At 44.5% G+C, this 17150-nt stretch overlaps 1 protein-coding gene across 1 annotated transcript in view; it reads right to left on the bottom strand.

Annotated features, from left to right (window-relative positions):
• Positions 1 to 355: 355 nt before the first annotated feature.
• Positions 356 to 17150, bottom strand: part of LOC309553628 (asialoglycoprotein receptor 1-like) — a 31949-nt gene continuing 15154 nt past the window's right edge. Inside the window, exons 2-7 of the mRNA XM_082254913.1 lie at positions 14901 to 14996; positions 14673 to 14744; positions 10697 to 10777; positions 9993 to 10144; positions 3120 to 3226; positions 356 to 800 (exon numbers count right to left, since the gene is read on the bottom strand). Coding sequence (XP_082111039.1) covers positions 653 to 800; positions 3120 to 3226; positions 9993 to 10144; positions 10697 to 10777; positions 14673 to 14744; positions 14901 to 14996 — 656 coding nt within the window. The 3' untranslated portion in view covers positions 356 to 652. The remainder of the gene's footprint in view (positions 801 to 3119; positions 3227 to 9992; positions 10145 to 10696; positions 10778 to 14672; positions 14745 to 14900; positions 14997 to 17150) is intronic.

The following is a 17150-nucleotide window of genomic DNA, read 5'->3' on the forward strand; positions in this document are numbered from 1 at the left end:
GACAGACAACATTATTGCTATGTCCTTATTAACAAAGCCGTGCCACACAACATCTGGATCTGATGTGGCTTTGTTCATAAGGAAAGCCATGTCTCGCGGCGCCAGGGTCTCCCACCAAGGGCACTGCACCCCCTGGCTATAAAAGATTATTTCATCCCCTGTGTATCCTGGCAAAATGAGAGAATAATTGTAAATATTCCACAATATCGAGTTATAATCCGACCCTTCTTATCGGAGCTGCTGCTATAATATAGTGGAGGTGCTTAGGTTTGTGATTCTCGGCCTTCCTGAATATTTTGGAGAACCTCACACAAATATATGCCTACAGGAGCAAATCATGGGAACTCCATGTTGGACCCTCACCTATGGGGGGTACTAATTCTCTAAATCCTCTTCTGTTGCTTTACAACTGTGGGGACTTTGAGCAAAATGTGGAGGAAACCTGTAAAAAGATGGTGGAATGTAAGGAAGAGGCTGGTGGGCTCCACCGTAAAGCAGTCTTTTATGGACTGATAGAACATGGAAGCTACATAGAAGTATGTTATGACTTCCAACCTCCATGAATAGTATCCTTCAGCCAAGACTCAATGACAAAAAAAAGTAGGCATTTGGTGATCATTATAAGAAGGTCCCCTTAGTGTCCCATCGCTCCTCATATCATTTCCATCTCACAGATGTAGTTGTAATCCCGGGAACAGTGGTCATCGTTCCATTGGCCATTCCCGTGCAGGTGGGCGCAGTCTTCTCCTCCACCAAGACCATGGCCATAATACTCATCAGGCTGTCCGGGGATCCAATTCCTACAAGACAAACACAAATTACAATCTCAGCCCTGAAAGACTAATAGTGCCATGGTCACCTGTAAGACAAACACATGAACTTCTCCACCCTGAAGGACATACAGTGCCATGGTCACCTATAAGATAAACACATGAACATCTCCACCCTGAAGGACATACAGAGCCATGGTCACCTATAAGATAAACACATGAACATCTCCACCCTGAAGGACTTACAGCACCATGGTCACTTATAAGACAAACACATGAATATCTCCACCTTGAAGGACTTACAGAGCCATGGTCACTTATAAGATAAACACATGAACATCTCCACCTTGAAGGACGTACAGCGCCATGGTCAGCTATAAGACAAACACATGAACATCTCCATCCTGAAGGACATACAGCACCATGGTCACCTATAAGACAAACATATGAACATCTCCACCCTGAAGGACCTACAGAGCCATGGTCACTTATAAGACAAACACAAATTACAATCTCAGCCCTGAAAGACTAATAGAGCCATGGTCACCTATAAGACAAACACATGAACATCTCCACCCTGAAGGACTTACAGCGCCATGGTCACTTATAAGACAAACACGTGAATATCTTTACCCTGAAGGATCTGCAGCACCATGGTCACCTATAAGATAAACACATAAGCATGTCCACCTTGAAGGACCTACAGCGCTATGGTCACCTATAAGACAAACACATGAACATCTCCACCCTGAAGGACCTACAGTGCCATGGTCACCTATAAGACAAACACATGAACATCTCCACCCTGAAGGACCTACAGTGCCATGGTCACGTAAAAGACAAACACATGAAAATCTCCACCCTGAAGGACATACAGCGCTATGGTCACCTATAAGACAAACACATGAACATTTCCACCCTGAAGGACCTACAGTGCCATGGTCACCTATAAGACAAACACATGAACATCTCCACCCTGAAGGACCTACAGTGCCATGGTCACGTAAAAGACAAACACATGAAAATCTCCACCCTGAAGGACATACAGTGCCATGGTCACCTATAAGACAAATACATGAACATCTCCACCCTGAAGGACCTACAGCGCTATGGTCACCTATAGGACAAACACATGAACATCTCCATCCTGAAGGACCTACAGTGCCATGGTCACCTATAAGACAAACACATGAACATCTCCACCCTGAAGGACCTACAGAGCCATGGTCACCTATAAGACAAACACATGAACATCTCCATCCTGAAGGACCCACAGAGCCATGGTCACCTAAAAGACAAACACATGAACATCTCCACCCTGCAGGACCTACAGCACCATGGTCACGTAAAAGACAAACACATGAAAATCTCCACCCTGAAGGACATACAGCACCATGGTCACCTATAAGACAAACACATGAACATCTCCACCCTGAAGGACCTACAGCGCTATGGTCACCTATAAGACAAACACATGAACATCTCCATCCTGAAGGACCTACAGTGCCATGGTCACTAGTAAGACAAACACATGAACATCTCCATCCTGAAGGACCCACAGAGCCATGGTCACCTATAACACAAATATATATGAGCCTCTCCACCTAGAAAGATTCACAGTGTCATGGTCACCTATAAGACAAACATTTTTGAGCCTCTCCACTCTGAGGGACATAGAGCACCATGGCCACCATCATTATAAGAGCTCCTGTTGATAGTAGTTGTTTTCCGGTGTTTGACGTGGGTTTGGGGCACACCTCAAACACAGGTCAGCAAAATATCATGGCCTTCATCTGACGAATATTTATCAGTTTAGAGCCTGAGTTTGACCAGCTTTGGAGGCATCATGTTCTACTGAGGTGAGTTTGACCAGCTTTGGACTCATCATGTTCTACTGAGGTGAGTTTGACCAGCTTTGGACTCATCATGTTCTTCTGAGGTGAGTTTGACCAGCTTTGGACTCATCATGTTCTACTGAGGTGAGTTTGACCAGCTTTGGACTCATCATGTTCTACTGAGGTGAGTTTGACCAGCTTTGGACTCATCATGTTCTACTGAGGTGAGTTTGACCAGCTTTGGACTCATCATGTTCTACTGAGGTGAGTTTGACCAGCTTTGGAGGCATCATGTTCTACTGAGGTGAGTTTGACCAGCTTTGGAGGCATCATGTTCTACTGAGGTGAGTTTGACCAGCTTTGGACTCATCATGTTCTACTGAGGTGAGTTTGCACTGCATGCAAAGCAGACCAAATGCAACCTTTCCTTATCAAGCATTGTGTTTAGTTTACAAGGTGTCATGCTGGGGTCACATAGGGTATTGTGGGGGGGGGGGGGGGGTTCCATACTCACTTTGGTGCAGAGTTATAATCAGTTCCATCCACCCATTTCCAGTCTCCTGACACATCCGTCAGTCCAATCCAGGTGTACTTCCCCTTTGATATCCCAAACACGAAGTCCTACAAGATACCATCAATACTTTAATCACATTGTACCTGTGGAAGCTCTTTTACCAGACATCTTATGAAGCCTTCATCCTGAGGGAGACACCCCATCTCTTTTATTCTTTTAGCTTCCCCTCTGAATGTCCAGTGTCCTCCTTCTAATGGGCTGACCATGAATGTGGAGAACACGGACTACCAAAGTCTAGGTCAGCCTTTTTCAACCAGGGTGCCCAGGCACCCTGGGGTGCCTTGAGGTTTCTTCAGGGGTGCCTTGGCAAAATTCCTAACATTTGTCCAAAGATTGCATACAAGGCGGCGGGTGGATGAAGCCTGCCTTTTATTACACAAAGCTACAGATTTTCATTGTGCACTGTTACGACCAAGGCTTTTTTTCAGCTGGAACTTGGTGGAACTCAGTTCCACCACCTCCGGCTCAGGACCTCTCCTCCCTGCTCACCACTATCAATTGTAAACCCAGAAGTTCAGCTTCTGGGTTTACAAGTGACAGCTTGTCTCTCAATGGCTCCCACAGATACAATCTCCTGAGCGGCTCTTACTGAGTGCAGGATGAGGACAAGGGGGATGCAGGTGCCGTGCGGATGCCGACACCCCCACTTGATAATCTCCCTGCAAGTGAGCGAGTCGGAGCTACCTAGATTGTGGTCATGGTTCCTGCACCTATTTTCTGAGAAAAAAAGCCCTGGTTACGACCTACTGGCTGCCAACCTACTAACGACCAATGACATGATCAGTTGATAAGAAGGATGTCAGTCGCCCATTTAGCATGCTTGTTTGACCCTCCCTTGCCTCTCTCCATCAGCTTTAGGGTTACATTAGCTGAATGATGGAGAAAAACTGAGAAAGAAGAGAAACATTGGAATACTAGTCAGTACCAACTTGCACTTCTAACGTTGGGTGTCCTGTATGTGTGGGTGTTGCTACGTTATGTAAAACTATTAGAATCATTTTTACATTTTAGGATGGGGTGTCTCAAGACTGTCCATAATTTAGGAAGGTGCCTCAAGATTGTCCGTAATTTTAAAGGGTGCCTTGACTGAAAAAAGGTTGAGAAACACTGGTCTAGGTGAATAAATTCCATGGAAAGTCTCCAAGAGCAAAAAATGTATAAAAACTGGACTGGTTTCGTTTATATGTATGATGAATTAAGGAATGGGTATAAATCAATTCAATAGGAGTGAAAAGCTTTCACAAATGACAAAAGAATATCATCTGAAGGACAAGAAAAGACCATTCTACCTCCAGTGGAACGGGCCCATTACAGAAGGGTCTATGCCACTAACTTTGGGCTGGGCTTTTACATCAGTTTGAGACACATCTGGGATTACTCAGAACTTATTAACGGGTGGGAATCAGTGGAGCCCTTAGAAGTTGCTGGATTTTTATGATCCCTACTAGCCTTCCTAACATTGACCTGTCCTGCAGATACACCTAAACACTGACCAGTCTGTACACAACAACAGACAGTATCTTCAATCCTTTCCTTGCAATATTTTGGCTCAGTTGTGTTGGGGGGGGGGGGAGTACAGGATACCCCAAAATCCCCTTCAATCAGTAGACTTCTCACAGAACTCTTTGGCTCAGTGAGGGCTACTATCTTCCACTATCCATTGACCTCTGCCACGGGTCAGCTGTGGGGCTCTTTAGGTCTCTGCCATGGGCAAGTGTAAATTCTGTAAATGGCTACCTTTCAGTTTCTTTGGCCTCTGCCGCATGCCAGGATAGGTCTCTTTAGACCTCTGCCACAGGCCAGTTTAACCACTTGCCGACCGCCGCACGACTGCGGTCAGCCCCGTACAGGCAAAGTGATGTAGTACTACGTCGCTAGCCTGAGAGCCTCTAGGGGGCGAGCGCGCACTGCCGGAGGCGCGCTCCCGCCCCCGCTCGTTCCCTAACATGTCCGCGCATGTGACCGGCTGACCCGATATCCGCCGGTCACTTGCGATCTCCCGCTGGAGAGGGAGAAAGGCAGGCGGCTAATGTAAACAAAGCCGTCTGTCATTCTCCCTGATGTAACTGCAGAGATCATACAATCCTACTATGAAGGATCGTATGTCTCTGTGGTTACATCACTAGCCAAACCCCTTTACAGTTAGAAGCACGCCCCTAGGGACACACTTAACCCCTGCATCACCAATAAAGTTAACCCCTTCCATGCCAGTGCAATTTTTTGCAGTAACAATGCATATGTATAGCACTGATTACTGTAGTAATGTCACTGGTACCCCCAAAAGTGTCAAAAATGTCAGTCAAGGGTCCTATCTGTCCACCGCAATGTCGTAGTCCCGCAAAAAAAATGCAGATCACCGCAATTACTCGTTAAAAAAAAACACCAAAAATGACAAAAATCTTTCCCTTAGTTAGTAAACGCAATAACTTTTGCGCAAACCAATCAAAATACGCTTATTGCATTTTTTTTTTACCAAACATATATAGCAGAAAACAAATTGGCCTAAAATGGTAAAAAATTTTGATTTTTACATTTTTTTTTGGGGGGGGAATTTCATATAAAAAATGTGAAAAATATTGTTATTTTTTCAAAATTGTCGCTCTTTTTTTGTTTATAGCACAAAAAATAAAAACCGCACAGGTGATCAAATACCACCAAAAGAAATCTCTGTTTGTGGAAAAAAAAGGACATCAATTTCATTTGGGTACAGCGTTGCACGACCGTGCAATTGTCCGTTAAAGTCACGCAGTGCCGAATCGCAAAATAGGCCCTGGTCTTTGAGCAGCCAAATCCTACGGGGCTAAAGTAGTTAAAACCACTTAAAACCCAGATGGGCAGCTAGAAAACAACCTTTTCTAGATCTCCTGGAACCCTTCCTCCTCCAAGCAAAGGGCCCAGGAGGCAAAGATTGGAACTCCCTGAAGCTACACTATTCCCCTGGGAGGAGAGAACTGGATCCTGCTGTACTCACCTCTTCACCAACAGAGCCTAGAAGACAAGGACCCTTCTGGAGCTACATACTACCAAGGCAGCTTGGGAGGAAAAGAACTGACTACAGGGTCTCTCCAAATATTCATCCTCTTCCCCAGATTATATCACCGCCATAAATCCCTTAGTGGTTGTCCAAGGTAGAATAAATATTCATAACCCTATACAATGTCACTCTAGAAGAGAACCGAGGCAACCAACGTGCTGAGCTTAGGAGAAACCCAACAAACCCAGATAACATACAAAGCTCAGGCTGGCTACAACTAGCTATTAATGCTCAGTTTGGGTAGACATTCCAGCTTTAGGCAGGGTCCTACAGGTGCATTTGAGGTTCTCCTGACCCGAATTTGACGTGCTTTAAGGCCAGGGCTTTTTTTCTAAGAAAATAGGGGCAGGAACTCAACCACGACCACACTGTAGGTGGCTCCAACTCTCTCACTTACAAGGAGATTATTTAGTGGGGTGGTGAGCATCCGCACAGCACCTGGATCCCCCCTTGTCCCCATCCTGCACTCAGTGAGAGCCACTCAGGAGATCCGATCTGTTTAAGCCATTGGGAGACAAGCTGTCACTTGTAAACCCAGAAGCCGGACTTCTATGTTTACAAATGATAGTGGTGAGCAGGGAGCAGAGGACCTGAGCCAGAGGTGGTGGAACTGAGTTCCACCAAGTTCCAGCTGAAAAAAAGCCCTGTTTAAGGTACTTTTGTATTCCCATTGACTTGTATGGGTAGAGAAGCAGTTCTGGTGCAAAAATAAGCCCATAGATATTGTCCCTAAGAGTGGTTAAGCCACTGAACACCAACTTACAGTAGAAAATCTATATCCTACATATGTTTCTCAGAAAATTGGCCTGACTGAATGTAGTGGACATGGGGTTCTGAGACTTATATAGTCAGGATTAAAAATAGTTTCCTAGTTTATAAGGTTGAATAAAGACACTAGTCCATCCAGTTCACCCCTGTGTGGGTGTGTGTTTGTGTTGATCTTCATTTCCCGTATCCCTGTATATTGTGTTTGCTAAGATGAACGTCAAAGAATCTTTAAAAACGAAAATAACACATTGAGTTTAACCAAAAAGAAAAAAATAGCATCTTACTGCCTCAGAACCTAAAATCTAGAGGATCCGAATCCTGAGGAAGGCAGAAATTGTGGTCCAATTTTCTCCAATAGTAAAAAACAAATAATAATAATTCCTGATCCTCCAAGGCCGGGGTGTTAAACTCAACTTCATCCAGAACTACATCAGCATTATGATTGCCCTCAAAGGGCCGGTTGTATCTGTAATACTATATGTCCAGGGTATCCCAATTCCCTTATATTAGATATTAAGCCCCCCCCCCCCTTACATCAAAGTGCACCCTCTTACTTTGTGTTGTTGCTAGGAAGAAGCTGGGGACAGAGCTGTGAAGCAGAAAGTGCAGGGTCTGGAGGTCGCCCAAAGGAGGGCTGGAGCTCTACTGCAGCTCTAGTAGAGGTGCTAGGGCCACATAAAATGGCCTGGAGGGCCGTATTCGGCCCTAGGGCCTTGTGTTTGACACATGTGCTCTAAGGCAATCAGATCCCCCCTGGATCAACAATCTACAGTATTTTTCCTTCTAAATAGTAACAGCCAGTTATTTTCTGCCCATCCAGGGTTAGGGTTATATCTAGCAATCTAAAGAGCTGACTAGAACCATGCTCCTGAGGAAGTGTATTTCAGGTTTTCACAGCTCTTACTGCAAAGAAGCCTTTCTCTACGGGTGAGCAATTGTGGGTGCCTGGCGGACATCTCTTTCACTGGACCCGCTGATTGGCTCCCGCTATTGCCAATCAGCGTGTGCGGGCCCCCACTACTTGTCTCACGAAACGGCGTCCAGGTACAGGACAGAGCTGACCTGGTCGGCAAGTCGGTAAAGTGAACAACATTTCACCAAGTTCCCCATATGGACCATTTATGTATTTATACACGGTGATCACACCCCCTCATCATTGCCTTTTCTTCTGATAGTGGACTTCCTCCATGCCTCCTTGGCATCCATTTGGTGGCTCTTCTCTGTTCTACAACATCCGGGGCGGAGTAAGTCTTACAAGGGCGGGTGTTATTATGGGTGCTGGATCAGGACTATCATCATTGGTACTCTTCCCTCTACACTATGGGTGTCCAAACCTTTGGCTTCTCTGGGCCACATTGAGTGTAGAGAAATTTTCTTGGGCCGCATATAAAATATATACTATAGTTAAGGTATATAAAGTAAGTAATAAAATGCCACCCTTCCCTTCCTGTGCTGCCGTGCCCCCCCCCCCCCCAGCACTAATTTAACACAACTAGTGGATGATATCCTCCGAGGCTGCCTCTGTGGCCATGCCCCCGACTCGACTTTCTTCCTCCCCAGCAAAAAAAAAATTGTCAGGGGGCAGTGGGCCGCATTGCCTGCGGTTTCCGGGCCGCAGGTTGGACATGCCTGCTCTACACCTTCTTCTCACTGTGACCCACCTACCTACCCTGGATCCTGACCTCACCCATCCTCTTCCCAGCTCTGAATCCTAAAATCCTTGTTTATATGAGCGTTCCTCTAATGCACTTTTATCACCTTTTCCAGGATTATGAAACACTTCATAAAAAGTTGTGTAGCCATTTGTCCAGCAAATCTGCGTGTACATTCGTTCTGTTCAAGCTGGGCAAAAACAAATGTTCTTTTAAGCTATTTTCCCTTCGGCACGAATGCTCATTTATTATAGGCAGTGGTAAAATACCACATTATGGTCACTGGATGGAGCTGAGGAGCGCAGGAAATACACAAGTCTTTGTAATAAGAGATACAATGTAACAACTCTATGGAATGTTATAGGAAATTACATATAGTTTCTAATTCCCTCTAGTGTTCTCTAGAATTATTACATTGTTATATATTTCCTATGCTCATAAGCCCTGTGATGGTACTCAGCGCCACTGGGAGTGAAACACAGATACTTAATGGTTTGGATTGCTTCAAGTGGGACAGTAATATTTGTCAGCCATGTATCTCGAGAAATATGTGAGGACTATTCCTGTTTGATTCTGACCATGTTCATTGAAAGAGCTAATCACATTGGCTTCTGTTCCACGTCCTTCAATGTCAGAGACAGGCTCTCCCTATTTTTTGTGTATTGAGATAATTTGTATTGTATTTCCGGAGCTCGAGGACGGAAAGTCTGCTAATTAATTGGCTCAGGTTGTTTGAATCATTGTCATCTGTTAGTTGCTGAGTGGAAATAGTATACTGTTTGTGTTGGTTATATGTTAATTCTATTTCTGTATACAATTTCATCTGCATATGATAATGTAATCAGGCAAACCCTGACCTGGGTGTGCTAATCTAATCAGGAGGGGGAGGTCCATGCTGTATATAAATTCTGTGTGGCTGTTCAATAAAGAGAAGGTTACTTAACTCGCACAAGCTATGTTGTTGGCTATTTTTGTATGGGGGCGACTAGGATTTGATATCTATGTTCATGATTGGGAGGATGCCGTATACTGACGGAAGTCTACAAGTACAGTGTGGGTTGAGGTTTCCATTACAAGCCCCATCTAGTGGCCATAATGTGGTATTTTACTACTGTCCACAATAAAAAAAAAAACATTCTTTCAGAAGAGAAAATAGACTAAACAACATTAATTTTGCCCAATTCGCACAGAACGAATGTACGCGCAGATTTACTGGGCGAATGACTATGCAGATATTGTAAAAATATACCCCATTGTGACCAATTTATAAAGGAGATGAAAATAGTTCCAGGAGTGAAAATAGTGTCACTGAGCAGAGAATCTCCAAAACCCACCAAACAGCCCTCACCAGCCACCAACCTGCTCCTCTTTCGTGTTGAGGACCACCAGATGGGAATCTTTGTCCTCACAGAACTTCTTTGATTCGCTCCATGACTTCCCAACTGAGGGGAAGAAGTAACAGCTGGACTGGAAGGTGCTCCATCCGGATGGACAGGTGAAGTCATTTGACCCTACAGGTTGGAAAGGACAATGTCAGCACAATGGTGGGAGTGGCCGGAGAGAGGCTGTCAGGTGGAGAGTTCATAAATCAGAGAATCGAGAATAAAAAACTAAGGCCCCCAGTCAAGAATTTTTTACACTAACCGAACCTTTCTTCTGTCGAAATATGAAAGGGTTAGACCCTCTGTCAGCATTTTATTGCTGTCTGTATCCTGGCTGGGGAGATTGAGCCCCCCATCTACGTGCTCAATGGACCAGAAGTGATGGGAAATCGTAAATTTACAGTCCTCACCAGAACAGGAATAGAGGGCAAATCTTCCATGGGGGAACCTGTTCTGGTGAGGACTGTCTAAGCTAGGATCTCTTCTCCCTCTTGGGACCTTTCCTTCTACGTAGGTTCTAACCATTCCATAGTCTATCCAACACTTTGATTGTTCTTCATTGACTGATGTAAATCCATGACTGGGTTCCTCTGCAGGCTCACACCATGTATGGGCTCCTTGGTTTAAATCTCCCCCCCCCCCCCCAGTGACTCAGAAATCTGTTTCTTTTAGTGAACTCACCATTCACATCCAGCTTCTTCACCTGTTCTGAGAGTCTCCGGAGGGTATTGAGGGCCCTAGTCACAGTACTCTGCAGGGTGCCTGAAATAGGAAAGAAAGGATGGCTATAAATATTCTCCGACATTCTAACCTACCCATCACTGACACCTAACATTACTCTGAGATTCTATCCATCTACCCTTCTTACACCTCATTTACCAACATGCCATATCACATGACACCAACACTCAACATCCCATGACAGCAACACTCCATATCACATGACACCAACACTCCATATCACATGACACCAACACCCAACATCCCATGACACCAACACCCAACATCCCATGACACCAACACTCCATATCACATGACACCAACACCCAACATCCCATGACACCAACACTCCATATCACATGACACCAACACTCCATATCACATGACACCAACACCCAACATCCCATGACACCAACACTCCATATCACATGGCACCAACACCCAACATCCCATGACACCAACACTCAACATCCCATGACACCAACACTCCATATCACATGACACCAACACTCAACATCCCATGACACCAACACTCAACATCCCATGACACCAACACTCCATATCACATGACACCAACACCCAACATCCCATGACACCAACACTCCATATCACATGACACCAACACTCAACATCCCATGACACCAACACTCAACATCCCATGACACCAACACTCAACATCCCATGACACCAACACTCCATATCACATGACACCAACACCCAACATCCCATGACACCAACACTCCATATCACATGACACCAACACTCCATATCACATGACACCAACACCCAACATCCCATGACACCAACACTCCATATCACATGACACCAACACCCAACATCCCATGACACCAACACTCCATATCACATGACACCAACACCCAACATCCCATGACACCAACACTCCATATCACATGGCACCAACACCCAACATCCCATGACACCAACACCCAACATCCCATGAAACCAACACCCAACATCCCATGACACCAACACTCAACATCCCATGACACCAACACTCCATATCACATGACACCAACACTCAACATCCCATGACACCAACACTCAACATCCCATGACACCAACACTCCATATCACATGACACCAACACCCAACATCCCATGACACCAACACCCAACATCCCATGACAGCAACACTCAACATCCCATGACACCAACACTCCATATCACATGACACCAACATCCTACATCACATGACTCCAATGTCCCACATCACATGACACCAAAACTTCACATCACATGATAGCAACACCCTGTATCACATGACACCAACATCCTACATCACTTGACACCAACATTCCACAACACGTGACACCAACACTCCACATCACATGACTCCAATGTCCCACATCACATGATAGCAACACCCTGTATCACATGACACCCGCACCCTACATCACATGACATCAACCCCCTACATCACATGACACCAACACTCCACATTCCAAGACACCAGCATCCTACACCACTTGATAGTGATATTCCACATAACATGACAACAACACTGCATATAACTTGACATGAACACTCATGTCACATGGTAACAACATTGCATGTCACATAACACCATTGTTCCACCACATTTGTCAACGATCATCATCAAGAGATGGTACTCAGGTAACACACCTCCTTACCGCCACGGCGCCACCAACATCCAAAATCATGAAAAAAATCAGGACGACCTTATAGATAAGCAATGCACTCTCATTGGATAGAGGACTAGTGGGTGAGAAGAGTTATGGCCTACGGTGAGGCCTCTAAAGTCAAGAAAAAGATGGAAAAAGAGAAGGATTTCTGGAATGGAGGATTATGGCCAACATTAGGGCTCTCATTGCTAGGTGAAGGTAATCTCAGAGGAGGCAAAGAGAATGATTTGTGGACTGGAGTGCTAGCAGTGGGTTCCTGGTGGTGACTGCTCTAGGACAGAACATTTAGTTTCAGATAGTCAGAATAGAGGAAAGGTTTACTTTGATCACACTGAACACCAATAGCACCCCACCATTACATTCACCAACACTGAGCATTATAATTCCATTTTATTCCGACTTCAGTCCCTCACCCTCACCCTCTACCAACATTGCATGTCACCTACTTGTACCACTCATCCTAACTATTCTCTGTACCTTGGAAGCACCACTATTTCCCACCCGAGCATCACATCCACCCTCTCATACGCATCATTGTCCATTCACTTTATAGAGAACCACAAAACATCACATCCACCCTCTCATACTCATAATTATCCATTAATTTTATAGTGAGCCACCAAACACCATGTCCAACCTCGCATAGTTATCATTGTCTATCCCCTTTATGGAGAACCATCATACACCACATCTACCATCTTGTACTCATCATTGTCCTTCACTTTATGGAGAACCATCATACACCACGTCCACCCTCTCGTACTCATCATTTTCCATCCACTTTATGGAGAACCACCAAACACCACATCTACCATCTTGTACTCATCATTGTCCTTCACTTTATGGAGAGCCACCACACCATGTCCAGTCTCTCATACTCATCATTTTCCATCCACTTTATGGAGAACCACCAAACACCACATCTACCATCTTGTACTCATCATTGTCCATCCACTTTTTTGGAGAGCCACCACACCATGTCCAATCTCTCATACTCATCATTGTCTATCCACTTTATGGGGAGCCACCAAACACCACATCTACCATCTTGTATTCATCATTGTCCTTCACTTTATGGAGAGCCACCACACCACATCCAGTCTCTCATACTCATCATTGTCCATCCACTTTATGGGGAGCCACCAAATACCATATCTACCCTCTCATACTCATCATTATCCATCCACTTTATGGAAAGCCACCAAATACCATATCTACCCTCTCATTCTCATCATTGTCCATCTACTTTATGGAGTGCCACCAAAACACTACATCCTCCCTCTTAAATTCATTATTGTCCATCCAAACACCACATCTATCTTCTCATACTCATCATTGTCCATCCACTTTATAGAGAGCAACCAAACACCACATCTACCCTCTCATACTCATTATTATCCATCCACTTTATGAAGAACCACCAAACACCCCATCCTCAGTCCCACACTAACTCATCATTGTCCATCTACTTTATGGAGAGTCACCAAACACCAAATCTACCCTCTCAAACTGATCATTATCCATCCTGTTTATGGGGAGCCACCAAACACCACATCCACCCTCTCATACTCATCATTATCCATCCACTTTATAGAGAGTCAACAAACACCACATCTACCCTCTTGTACTCATCATTGTCCATCCACTTTATGGAAAGCAACCAAACACCACATCTATCCTCTCATACTCATTATTATCCATCCACTTTATGGAGAACCACCAAACACCCCATCCTCAGCCCCACACTCACTCATCATTGTCCATCTACTTTATGGAGAGTCACCAAACACCACATCTACCTTCTCAAACTGATCATTACCCATCCTGTTTATGGGGAGCCACCAAACACCACATCCACCCTTTCATACTTATTGTTGTCCTTCCACTTTATGGAGAACCACCATGTCTTCTCTCTTGTACTGATCATTATCCATCCTGTTTATGGAGAACCACCAAACACCACTTCCATCCCCTATATGGAAAACCACCAAGCACCATGTCCACCCCATACCCATCCCCTTTATGGAGAAACACCATGTCCACCCTCTCATAGTCATCATTGTCCATCCCCTTTATGGAGAAACACCATGTCCACCCTCTCATAGTCATCATTGTCCATCCCCTTTATGGAGAAACACAATGTCCACCCTCTCATAGTCATCATTGTCTATCCACTTTATGGAGAACCACAAAAAACATCACATCCAACCTCTAATACTCATCATCACCCCTATACCCCCTGCTGCCCCCCCCCCACTCAGAACAGAACTTTACTTATTGAAGTGTCTGCCTGAATAGATTTCACATTGTCATGCAGCTGCTGTAACTTCTCGGTTGTCTTGCTTCCTGTGGGACAGAAAATTAGAAGAGGTTACCATCACTCCCATCATCCCATCTACAGAGATAATAGAATGAAACTATAGCTACATATTGTGGAACATCGGTGGGAGATTTGGAGGTCAATGATTTATAGAGGACTCCATTTATCTACAAGACACTCACCATCCTGGATCAGTTGAGTCACCCTGGAGTTCATGCTGTCACTGAGGTTCCAGATTTTATGCTCAAGGGTGCGGTCAGGAGGTTTCTCACCCGGGCCTGTGGGGGTAAAAACCCAGCACATATCAAATTTGTAAGATGGTGTGGAGAAGACATGGCTTCTCAAGCAGTGTATATGACACCGATCCTATTCCTCCAGTAAATGAACATTTGTTCAACTATTTATCAAGTTCTCAGCTGCAGAGCTCGAGCAGCAGAGACATTTGAGAAGTGTAGGGACCCTGTCATAGACTGGAGTGTCCCTAGGGTAAGCTTGGTGTAGAAGGCTGGTCTGCAGCCAGCCTGAGCTCTGTTTGATTTTGTTATCTGGGTTAAAAAAAGTTGAGTACTGCACGTTGTAATGGTATCCTGCGCTGGGACACCATTTTGTCAGGCAACCATTTTGGTTTCCGAGCTCTGCAGTTTCAAAAGACACTCATCCACACAGCCCCCACCTTACCCTAATTAACATTAGTATGCAGAGCTTCAAAGCAAACCTTATCTCAGCAGATGTCCACTAAGACTCAGCAGGTGTCCACTAAGGCTGACCAGGCTGGGTTGTAAATTCCTCAGCCAAAGGGTTAATTAGAAATGTAACACATACATCTAACAAATCCATACCCGATTTATAAATGCAGATAGGAACATGACACGTTAACAAAAAGTATATATTTGAATGCCAAATAAAATACTGAATGAAACGAGACCATGCATGATCCCCATATCACACATGGGATAGAAAAGAGTGATAAGATATTCCCTGTATGATAAAAATATTAATGTTTGGTATCGTTTGAAGACAAATGACATGCTGAGTTATAAACTAGCCGTTTAAAGAATGTAACCCTTACATATTTCGAGATATTAAGATTGGTATGACTCTGTCCCCAAATGTACATTTGATATGATCGTAAACCACAGGACAGCCCTTTGCCTCTCTGGTGTAATTGGTCAGGGGTGTCCGTCACCGTCCCTTTGATCTTAGAGGAAAGCTTGCTCAAACTTTGCTTTGCAAGTTCTCATTTTAACATCAAAGAAGTAACATAGAAGAAGGAACATCTCTATATCACTTTGAGGACCGATCACCCATGCTCAGCTTTTGAAACTCTGATACTACCCAGGACTTTGAATGCAAGTATTTAATTTCTAATTCTTTATCTGATTTTTCTACATTGCTGAATTGTGTCTCTATTTCTTTGTAACCCATTTTTCTGTAAATATTTTTATTTGCACCAATCTTCACCTTTTAATAATGAAACCTTATTTTGAAAAGTGTTAATTTGGTCTCTAAGCTCTTAATGCAAACTAAACCAACGAACCTGTCTCTTGAAGAGCGATACTGACTAGAATAAACCCTCTGGACACTCCTGTCTGCGGTGACAGCGCGTGTTACAGATGGTTATTCTAAAGTCATAATTGGTATTTCTAAAATTACGAGCATCCGCTGAGCTCAAACGAAGCGGTGGTGGCAGAGAAAGGGTTAATTGTTTAATTAGCCCGGTGACAATCGCTCTCAGCCTGCAGGCATCTAGATTGTGGTGTGCAGCTGAGAATGGCATTGTTACGCATGTGATGGCAGGGTGTGAGATTGCCTGGTCCTTGGTCACGAGTTGGATGAGAAGGACAGGGGTCTGATACCCGCCACCGTCACACACGTGATACCTTTTTTCTTTGCACTAACATACGATTTAAAAAAACAAAAAAACAAACACAGGCACGAATGTACGTGGCACATGGTAATAAAACAAGCATAGTTAGTGAGAGAATACAGAGGGAGGGCTATAGACAAAGGGGGGGGGGGGTGACAGCCAACAGATGGGGTCAGAAAACTGTTGAATAATGAGTGAGAAAACCAGTATCTAAATTCAGGCCGTTATTTTTTGTGGGTTTATTGGGTTCCTCTCAGGCCAAGGGCATTGTTTGTGTCTGCCAGCTACTCCTGAGTCTTCTCCAGGAGGTAGGGAGAGAAGGTACAAGGACTGTAATATACAATGCAGGTACAATGGAAGGTACAAGGACTGTATGGGGTTATGAATAAATATTCTGCATTAGACAATCTCTGAGGGGCTTTTTTCTAGTGAAGTGGGCTGAGGAAGAGGATAAATATTTGAAGATACCCTCAAGGTGCTTTGCCTCCTGGGGGGGGGTGTATATCCAGAGGTCCCTACTTATTAGGCCTGCTGCCTGAGGAGGATGTAAATCCAGAGGCCCTTA

This window comes from Pelophylax lessonae (assembly GCF_965119305.1).
Source record: "Pelophylax lessonae genome assembly, chromosome: 4".
Lineage (NCBI taxonomy): Eukaryota > Metazoa > Chordata > Amphibia > Anura > Ranidae > Pelophylax > Pelophylax lessonae.